Source organism: Otolemur garnettii, unplaced genomic scaffold (assembly GCF_000181295.1).
Source record: "Otolemur garnettii isolate 467f Iridium unplaced genomic scaffold, OtoGar3 scaffold00040, whole genome shotgun sequence".
Taxonomy (NCBI): Eukaryota; Metazoa; Chordata; class Mammalia; order Primates; family Galagidae; genus Otolemur; species Otolemur garnettii.
Window position 1 is genome coordinate 324,668 of NW_003852435.1, and position 10,689 is coordinate 335,356.

At 40.4% G+C, this 10,689-nt stretch overlaps 1 protein-coding gene across 1 annotated transcript in view; it reads left to right on the plus strand.

The window, feature by feature from the left end:
* LOC100961950 (von Willebrand factor A domain-containing protein 8) overlaps positions 1-9,947 on the plus strand; it is a gene marked incomplete at its 5' end in the record, with an annotated part of 309,966 nt that extends 300,019 nt beyond the window's left edge. The window contains 3 exons of the mRNA XM_012805376.2: positions 5,923-6,021; positions 6,821-7,059; positions 9,763-9,947. Of these exons, the coding sequence (XP_012660830.1) occupies positions 5,923-6,021; positions 6,821-7,059; positions 9,763-9,871 (447 nt within the window). The remainder of the gene's footprint in view (positions 1-5,922; positions 6,022-6,820; positions 7,060-9,762) is intronic.
* Between the last annotated feature and the right edge of the window lie 742 nt (positions 9,948-10,689).

Below are 10,689 nucleotides of genomic sequence, written 5' to 3' on the forward strand. Positions count from 1 at the left end.
GGAGTTGGTTATCTCTCTGCCGTAAAAACATTGGATTTAGAATCAGAATACCTGAGTTTGGTTTCCACTTCTGCCAACACCAGATCTATGACCTTAATAAAGCCCATCAATCTCTCTAAGTATCAATTTCCTCCTTTGTGAAATGAGGATAACACCAACTCCAAAGGTTGTATGTAGAATAAAGATGAGATGAGACATGGAAGCACTTTGTAAACTGCAACAGACTGTACAAACATTGAACATTGTAGTCATTAATAAATGTATTGTCCTATCCTTTCAGTGGTCCCGCAAGGTGGTAAAACAGATTATCCCTCTTTGTCAGAGCAGTTAAGTGATTTACATACAATGTTAGAGATCTTCTAAGCCAAGATTATTTACAAGGTAGAAACAAGCTTTGGAAGGGTTAGGTGACTTGCTCTAAGTCATAAAGCTTGTTAATGTCAGAGCCAAGTCTAGAATCCTTGACCTTTCAGAACATTATTATTCCTCTCACATTGACTTATGTGAGATTAAGAAAGGTTAGCAGCTAACACTATAAATTATTAGCTAAGTAACACCTTAGGGTTCTGCTGGTGCTTCTCTTGACCTTTTAAATCACAGATTTATCTTCTAATCCTTGGCAGCAACACAGCCTCTCCTGAAGGTAGTAAATAATTATCCTCCCTCATAGAAATTTCCACATAAATCTTATTCATAAAAATACCAATAGTGCTTTGTTCTAAGCAGAGCTTTCTTTTCATTCTAAGTATTATAAATCATTCTCGTTACTTGATGATAAGTCTTTGTATCCTAGACTAAAACTCAGCATTTTTTTCATTTGTTATGCCTTTCTCTAAATGAATGAGATTTTCTAAAGAAAATGTAGCAAAGGGCATTTAAACAAGTTTCTAGCAAACAAGTATTCAAATTGGTCTTCTCTAGTTGAGGCTTGTCTTTACCACTGTGGCTTAATATTTAGGTCAAATGCTAAACGTAAGACTGCACAAAGATTTCAGGGATGCTCTGAAAAGTAGAGAAATCATAGTCATAAAAACGTTAAGCTACTCAGAAAAAAATCCTGCTCTAACTGTTAAGTGGTTTGCTAAAGACCATGAGGCTCTTGTTTATGGGCTCCTGTGGGTCCTCCATGGAAGTGTGTTCAAGGTCCTGTCAAGTCGGTCACGATGGTCATGGCAGGAACCAGTCTGGGTGAATGGCAAAATTGGGAGTTAGAGAATGGAAGTGAATGAGATTATGTACCTCTTCTTTAAACCCACATAGTTTTGAGGATTAGCAAATTACTATTCATAAGACATGTTAGAATCCTTGAATAGCAGATACTAGATCATTATGATGGAGAAGTATCGTTTTTAATGGAAGCTAAAAAATGATCTATAGTAGCACCAGGAGAATGGTCCACATTTGGTTGTACTTTGAATTCCTCTCTGTAGACAAAGAATAATCCCCCAAGCCCATCTGGAAGCTGAGAACAGAGCCTGCAAACCATTTTATAAGCCCCATCCTTTCCCTTAGGTATGTTCTCAAGCTCTTCCAGTACTCCCTGAGCACAGACAAGGGCTGCTTTTTCTGCAGATTGCACTTTCCTTCCCACACATAAAAAAAAAAAAAAGGAAAAAAGGAGGAAGGAAAAAGGAGGTCTGCAGCCCACCTATCTTTGTCTCATTTGCCTGGAAAAGTGTATCCTTTTTTTCCTCTGGGGCATGTATTCAAATGGTAGATAAATGATAGAGAAATAGTTGCTAAAATGTTTCTGAAGGTCCCTTCCCCGCCATATCAGAAGAGATAAGCACTTTCTTTTTTTTTTTTTTTGAGACAGAGCCTCAAGCTGCCCCCCTGGGTAGAGTGCCATGGCTTCACTGCTCACAGCAACCTCCAACTCCTGGGCTCAAGTGAGTCTCCTGCCTCAGCCTCCCAAGTAGCTGGGACCACAGCACTCTCCACAATGCCCGGCTTTTTTTTTTGCTATTTTTTGGTTGCAGCCATTATTGTTGTTTGACGGGCCAGGCTGGATTCAAACCCCCACCTTAGGTGTATGTGGCTGGCGCCTTAGCCGCTTGAGCCACAGGCGCCAAGCCAAGATAAGCACTTTCTAAAGGTTTGAATTAGCCAGTGTCTTGTTTTGATAAAGACTCTATTTGTTGTTTAATAATTGACAACTTTTTTCCTTGCAATGAAGAGTTGAGGTTGACCCTGTGAACAGACCACATGGTCAAAGATTATAGTCTCATCCATTGCTATCCGATAGTAAGAACTCTAGCCACCAGGTAAAATGGAGGAGAAAGTCAAATACATTCATAGTTTCTTAACCTTGGCCCAGCATGAGAAACCCACTTCTATGTCAGAGAGTGGATCTTCTTCCCTCAGGTGTACGACCCTGGTTAACAGATTACTTCACCAGTTCTGTAATCAAAGCAGCCTCCCTGCAGCTTTCCAGGAGAACTTTCTTCTTGGCTACAAACAGTTCCTGCCATGGCCACTATCAAATCAGATTTTTTAGGCCCTCCCTTGAACTGCTTGAATTATTCAGGCTTTCTCCACTTACGTGCCAGTCCTGGCACTGAACACATGGCCAGCCTTAGTCGTATGCTGAAGCCAGTAATTTCCAATGCTGAACAATTTTCAAGAGCTGAGCTATTCAATTTTTATTTGTTGCCTTTTCACTATAATGGTAGCAAATTATATGAAAGTGTTTTATATGTATGTGTATATATATGCGTATATTACATAACATGTTATACCCTTAGAAAGCATTCATTGACAGCTTTTTTCAATATATTGATAAGTTTCCATCACAATTCTTTCATATCCAAGCCAGGCATGTCCCAGCACCCTACTCATGACTCTACTCTGACCGTGTTTATGAGGCCTGTTCCTAGATCATGCTCCAGGTATCTGGATCCCCAGCTATCCTGATCTAATGACCCCAAACCTGTCTCCAGGGTATGTTTAGGCCTCTCTCCTAGATGCATCTTCCTGCAGCAGACTGGCCAATGGTATAAGCCCCTAAGGTCTGCGAGGTGGCCCAGGGGCCCTATCAGGAGGGTTATGATGGAGAGTGGATGTGGTGTCCACACACATGTATGTCAAGCACTCACAGAGTGGGACAGGCCGGCTGTAAGAAGAGAACAAGGGCTATAGGCCAGGGGCCAGTGCTGGCTTCACTGCCAAGTTCTAGCACAGAATTTCAAGGAACCCAAGCATTTGAAATTTGGCCCTGGATTTCTAGGTTATTTATAATGTGTATTTATCAAAGTTAAGAGGACAGAACGTATTTTATTTAACAGTTTGTAGCTAGATTTATATAGCCTTTACATATTTTGGCATCATATGTGGGCCTCCATTCATGTCGCCCTCCTGGGGATGAGTCCTAGGTCTTCACCTTCCGCCACATCTGTCACCAGTGTGCAAGTTCAGCATGTCTGCGAGGGAGCTCATCTTCCCCCAATAACCTCCCTTCTGACTTCCCATTTTTGCACAATAACAACTTCAACAGAAATTTTTCTATTTCTCTTCATTTTACATGCAATGGTTTCAGTTATTTTATGGGTTCTTTGTCAGCTGGCTTGGGCTAACCACCACTTATCCCATGATTGCTGAGGGGGAAAAAATTGCTTTCCAACTTCCAAACAGATTATTTGTGGAAAAATGTAGCCTACGTGCAAAAGGAAATCTTATTGCCCCAGCTGGATTGCAAACTCTTTTCAAGCATTTGTGCAATAGATATGCTGGGCACTCCCGTAGATACTAAAAATTCAAAGACAAATCAACTATGGCCTTGCCTTCGAAGAACTCACCATTTTAAAAGTAACAGACATGAAAAGAATTACTTGCATTCCCCTACAACACCGGGAGTAGTCTTTTGCCATGGTAGGTGCTCAGAAGCCATCTGTTGATTGATGGTTGGTTGGTGGATATTGCTGATTATTTAGCATTTTATCCCATAGTATTTATTCCAAGTGCTCCCTAAAGTCCTTTGCCCCAGACCCACACTCAGGATTTTCTTTGCAGACGCCCAGATGCCCTAAGGTTCTCGTCTTTATATCAGCATCAGAAAAACTTACAAAGGAAGGTAGGAGGAAACAGGGACTTTGGGGGCAAACTCAACAGTTGGAAGGAACTACCCTGCCCCAATTTTAGTTTACCTGAGGCCCAAAACTTTTTTCCAGATTCTGTAAAAGAGTTGCCTTTGACTCCCCGTTCTAGTTTTTTCTCAGTAGGCAGGACTTTCTCATGTACATAGAGAGATAGGAATTAAAAAGATACTTTCTAAATTGAAAAATATGGCTCGGCACCCATAGCTCAGTGGTTAGGGTGCCAGCCACATACACCAGAGCTGGCAGGTTCAAACCCTGCCTGGGCCTGCTAAACAACAACGACAACTACAACAACAACAAAAAAAAATAGCTAGGCATGGTGGCTGCACCTGTGGTCCCAGCTACTTGGGAGGCTGAGGCATGTGGATCCCTTGAGCCAAAGACTGAGGTTGCTGTGAGCTATGACTCCATGGCACTCTACCAAGGGCAACATAGTGAGACTCTGTCTCAAAAAAATTAAAAAAATAAATTGAAAAATATGTTGTCCAGTATTAAGTGGAAAAGCAGATTATAAAATTACATGGTCAATGTTATCCTTTTAGTTAAAATTTTATTGATATAAATTTGTTTGTATGTGAATGTACAACCTCTTGCATATATATTGAAAGGAAATAAAAGCCTAGGAGCTTATTCAACAGAACATTAGCCATCTTTAGTGGGATTAATGGTAATTTTTATTTTCTCTTTTGTGCTTTTCTGTAATTTTTACAATATATATACTTTACTTTTTCCAGCAGGAGAAAGCTGTATGTTTTCTATGGTGGCATAAAATTACTACAAACACAGCAGCTTAATACTTTGAGTTGATAAATTCAGTTGTAGTTCAGAATTCCAGGCATATCAGCTGGATTCTCTGCATAGGGGCTTAGAAGGCTGAAATCATGGTGTCAGCCAGGCTGGGTTCTATCTGAAGAATCCTCTCACCCAGACCATGGGCAAATTCAATTCCTTGTGGTCCTAAGGCAGAGATTTATGTGTCCCTGCTGGCTGTCAGCCAGGATTGCCCCTGTCTCTTAGATGCCACTCTCACATCCTTGACCCGTAGTCCCCTCTCTCCCAGGCATAGGTAACTCCCTCATGCCAAATCTCCCTCAGGCTTTAAATCTTACCCTGCCCCCAGCAGCTGGCAGTGGGGGGAAGGCTCATGTGATTGGATTAGACCCAAATAAACTTAATTACATCTGCAAACCCTCTTTTGCCATATAAGTTAGCAAAATCGCAAGTAATATCTCATCATTTACAGGTCCTGTCCACACATAAGGGGAGACCATAAAGAACACGTACACCAGGGGGCTGGAATCTTAAGTGCCAGAACACTGTCCATCACTCTGTGTGTGTGTGTGTGTGTGTGTGTGTGTGTGTGTGTGTTTACGTGATCATGTAAATGTTATGTTTACATTTACTTTTACGTTTAAGAGAACATCTCTTATCTAGACGATGCACACCCACTCACAGTTCTGCATGAGCGGGGACCATACGTTAGAAGGAACAGAACATGCCATCCAGGAGATTATTAAAGAAGAATGTGTATTTTGGGGTCCTCCCTGAAAGTTAAAAATGAAACTTGGGGGAGATGCTGAGGCCTCATTACACTTTCTACCTCCTCCTGGAGAACAGAGGTCACAGAAGAGATGGATCAGAAATGAAATGAACGAGTCTGACTTTGTTTGCTTTTGTTGATAAACACAGATCTGTCTGACTACACTTCTTATCACCATATTTTCTGCAACTTTAGACAACAACAGTCAAAAGAGTGAGACATTTGGAGGCCCCATGACAGTTCTTTAATGGACAACAGTTTCTAACTCTCTGGTTCTCTCGTATGTAGTATGACATCGTTGGACACTCTGGAGATGGCTACAACATTGCCCTAGTTCCAATGAACAAACTCCCCAAGGACAATAAACAAAGACTAGACATTCTGAAGGTAAATATATTCAATTATCTCTATATTATGAAAGCTTCTAACATATTAGATAAAGAATAAAAAGGTTCTTGGAAGAAGCAGTAGACCCAGGGGGAAAAAGATCTACTTCAAGCATTAGACTGTGGAAACACCCATTGTGCCCCAAAATACTTGTCTCCATCATATGCAGTTTAAAATTTGTTCCCTACATATTTTTAGAACACTCAGTATTCCATTAGAATTCTGCAACCTGGATCCCCTGGTACAGTATGTCCTGTACAGTGTTCAGTAGAAGGAAAAGAATGACTCCTTATAGGATTCTCTCTGTCCTCAATTTTACGTGTTTCTTGATGTTTCCTACTAATAAATTCTGTTTCATATACTTAAATTTGCAATAGAAGCATGCATACCATGATTTAAAGTAAGTTTCCTCTATTGATGTCAGTACAGAGTTGAGTATTATAACTTTGTTTACTGGAAACTCAACCCGTTACTCATCTTCCTCCTGTTTGATCTCCATCCTCCAGTGTGACACCACATTTTATATTTTTTAACATTTTCTCACTTTAAATGGAAGCTTGAGTTTTAAAATAAGCACCACCTGTGATAATTTTAGAATGTCCCTAATGAAAGTCTATACCAAATACAAATAACACCTTGGGTCACCCAAATGTGCAAATTCAATAAAATTCATCTGGAGAGGTATTACTCATGCATAACAATTGGTATTTATAGATTCTCATAGTCAACAGAAAAATCATCATGTTTGTTCAAAAAGAAATATCTCACCCATAGCTTTTGTGCAACACCTCTTATCTAGACCATGCACGCCCACTCACAGTTCTGCATGAGCGGGGACCACACGTTAGAAGGAACAGAACATGCCATCAAGGAGATCATCAAAGAAGAAGCTGACGAGTACTTCGTCATAGTCTTGAGTGATGCAAATCTGTCACGATATGGAATACATCCTGCCAAGTTTACACAAATCCTCACAAGTAACCCCCAAGTGAATGCTTTCGCCATTTTTATTGGCTCTTTAGGTGATCAAGCGACCAGGTAAGTGTCATCTTAGCACAGAGCAAAAAGCGGACATAGAGACGCTGAGTAGCTGACACACTGTTTCATGGGCTCAGCGTCGGGAGGGGCAATGGGGGAGATGGAAACGGAGTCACTACCCTCAAGGAGCTTATAGTCTAGTTGGGAGGTATGTTCTAGCTTTTGTTTAGATTAACAATATAACTTTAAATTAATTACTTTTTAGTTTATATTATAAAATAGTAATTTGATTTGTACACTAATAAGCAGTATTTTATACAGTTAACACTTTATATCAACCTCCAAATCTCAGTCTAGTCATTTTGTGTTTAAATCATGTTCGGAATAGTGAACATCTATTGTTTTCCCAGCGCAAGAGATAATATTTATATATGTAAAACAACATACTGTTAAACAAGAAATATCTCACCCATAGCTTTTGTACAACATCTCAGACATATTTATCCCTTCTTTTGGGGAAACAAGGCAGGTGAAACACTTGGTGGGCAACATAAGTCAATATACATAGATACATAGTTAGATGCTGGGCCTGGCACAGTGGCTCTCACTTGTAGTCCTAGCACTCTGGAAGGCCAAGGCAGGTGGATCACCTGAGCTCAGTAGTCCAAGACCAGGCTGAGCAAAGCAAGGCCCCATCTCTACAAATAGAGAAAAAAATAAAAAAACCTAGTCAGGCATTGTGGCAGGCTCCTGTAGTCTCAGCTACTTGGGAGGCTGAGGCAAGAGGATCACTTGAACTTAAGAGTTTGAGGTTGCTGTGAGCTATAATACCATGGCACTCAACCCAAAGGTGACTTGAGTAAGTCTCTGTCTCAGAAAAAGAAAAAAAAAGATACACAGTTAGATGCCAATTGAATATACTGAAAATTCAATAGAGAAATTTGTGGTCAAACAATAAATACCATTGGGTAAAGTCTGAAAGGAGAGATCTGGAAACACTTTCGTAACTTGAACACACTAACATTTATCTTTTTTAATTACAAAATAGAAAAAGCTCATGATTTTTCTCTGCTTAAAATACCCATAAGAAGTAGAAAACATGGCTGGGTGTGGTGGTTCACACCTGTAATCCCAACCATTTGAAGGCCCAGGCAGTAGGATCACTTGAGACCAGTTTACGCAACATGGCAAGACCCTATCTCTACAAAAAAATTAAAAATTAACTAGGCATGGTGGCACAGGCCTGTAGGCCCAGCTACTCAGGAGGCTGAGGCAGGAAGGTAACATGACCCCTGGAGTTCAAGGCTACAGTGAGCTATGATCGTGCCACTGCACTCCAGCGTGGGCAACAGAGAGAAAGATTCCTATCTCACAAAAGAAGAAACACAAATGAAAGTATATAGTGTATCTCTTTGCCCCCCAAAAGCAAATAAATAAATAAAAGCTACCAAAAGCACAAAAGGCCTAGCTTTTTTATCACCACCCCACTTTTCACCTGTCATACTCTGTCGTGTAGAGCCTTGTGTAGACTGGGAAATGCTGACGTCTTTTCCCCTTTCCATTGCCTTTGCTTTGCGGCAGGATTGCAGAGTAAGGTTGAGGACAGACATCATACATGTATCATGTGATTGCAGTCACTTTTTTATGAACAACTTTGCGTTTTTCTTTGTTTTACTTATTAGCACTTCGCATCTTCCAGAACCTCTGTGTCCGCAAGCACAAACCATGCCTTTTCTGCCCAAATTGTCCTCAACATCAGCCCAGTATTAGGCAGACATCAAGTTCAACAAATACTAGTTGAGTTGAAATGGCTAATTTGTCTTTCTAGTGAACAGATCCAGTTTGAATACTTAGGAAAGCACAATAATACTCTGCGGTTTCCTAGGGAAATGGTCCAACATCCACTGGCAAAAGATATGTTGCAGAATTAACTGGTCTACCAGGCGTGCCAAACGTACACTACTTCACAGGATGGTTGACTTTTATTAAATGTCATTCCAAAACCAGACTTTGTTGGCACAGTGAAAGGAGCCATTCTTTTGAAGAGAACTGTGTCTTGCAGTTTTATTGCCTTTAAAAATGGCCTTTTGTTCCAAATAATAAATTAGTGTTTAAAAAACGTTGTCATAACTTCAACGGCATGTTATTTTTAAGGATAATTTAAACCAAAGCCTTCTATACGTTTTTGAAAATTCATTTAAAAATTAGTTGAAAAAAATTATCGTTGGCCTATATAATCTCAGTTTCATCAAAGCAACAATTGAATAAGCCAGATTGCATTTCACTTGTATGATGTGGAGCTAAGAAGGCGAGAGAGAGGAGAGAAAGAGCTGCGCCACATTTTTGAAGTCCTGTTTTCTAAGGAAGGAAAAGCTTTTAGGAGTCCAGGGGGAGGCCAGCACATTTGCTGGACCCAGGTGAGCTAAGCCCAGAAGAGTCTCTAGGGACTCTTCAAAGGGAATATGAAATACCAGGAAACAACAGTAATAAAAGGAAGAGGATTTTTTCTTTTCACGTTTGCTGATTTTCTCACTGAAAATTACTTGTGGCTCACTGGTTTCTCTGTGTCTCTCCCTGTCACTCTTCCAAGCCTTTCAGGGCTTAGTGACAGCCAATCCAATTTTCCCCACAGTGAGCAAGGTACTAGAAAGTAAAAACTTCCTTTCCTAAGAAACCGTTGGAGGCTGTGATTTGCCAGGACAGGAGGTAGAAGGGGAACCCCAATTTGCAATGGTAATTTTCTTTCCCTTTCCATCTGGGCAGGCTTCAGAGAACTTTACCCGCTGGCCGGTCTTTCGTTGCCATGGATACCAAGCACATCCCTCAAATTTTACAACAGATCTTCACGTCTACCATGTTGTCGAACGTTTAAGAAGTGCCCTTCATCCCCCTGTTGACCCCCTACCATTTGAAATAAGATAAGAATAAAGACTATTCTTAAGAAAAGACATTGGTAAAGTAAGCCCATGCAATGACTGGATAATTTGGCATTCCCGGGTCTTCCTACATGTGCTCAGCAATTAGAATTCAGAAAAGCAGCCAGAAGGAGACTTGTGCTTGGATGTCTACAACCGTCGATGGGCTTAGAAATCATTAGAGGAAACGAACTGACCTGCATTTTAGAAAAGGTCAGAGTTAAAAGAAGGTGGTTTTGAGAACTATGGTGCTTGGTCTTTTTCAAAAACCTGAGGGGGGAAAAGAGTAACTTGCTTTTGCCTTAACATATCATCTGGTCACCCAAGAAAAGCAATCCCATCAAACTGAGCCTTCAATGCCACATTCTGACATTGCGATTCAAGTCTGTGCAAACCCCACCCAACATGCTCCTGTCCAATAATTACTTTTATTTTTCCTTGCTTTGCATTGTCCAGTAAAGAATAATTTTATAGCATTTAACCCACTAAAAATTCAGTCCTTCCAGTAACAGTTATTTCATAGAAGGTTGGATTTTCTCGATACTTTTATTTTCTTGGACAAAGCCAAAAGGAACCGAAAGGTGCTCAGAGCACTTGACTTCCCACGTGACTATTATAAGGCTCTTTAAAAGATAAATAGCAACTGTCCTGTTCTCCTAGCTGCTAGCATGAAAGAAAAAAGATGTCATGCCTCAAGTTTCCTGTTTCTTCTTCTTCTAATGCTTCCCAGAAGATTCACATTACTGTGGTTGCCAAAACATAATGCTCAAAGTAG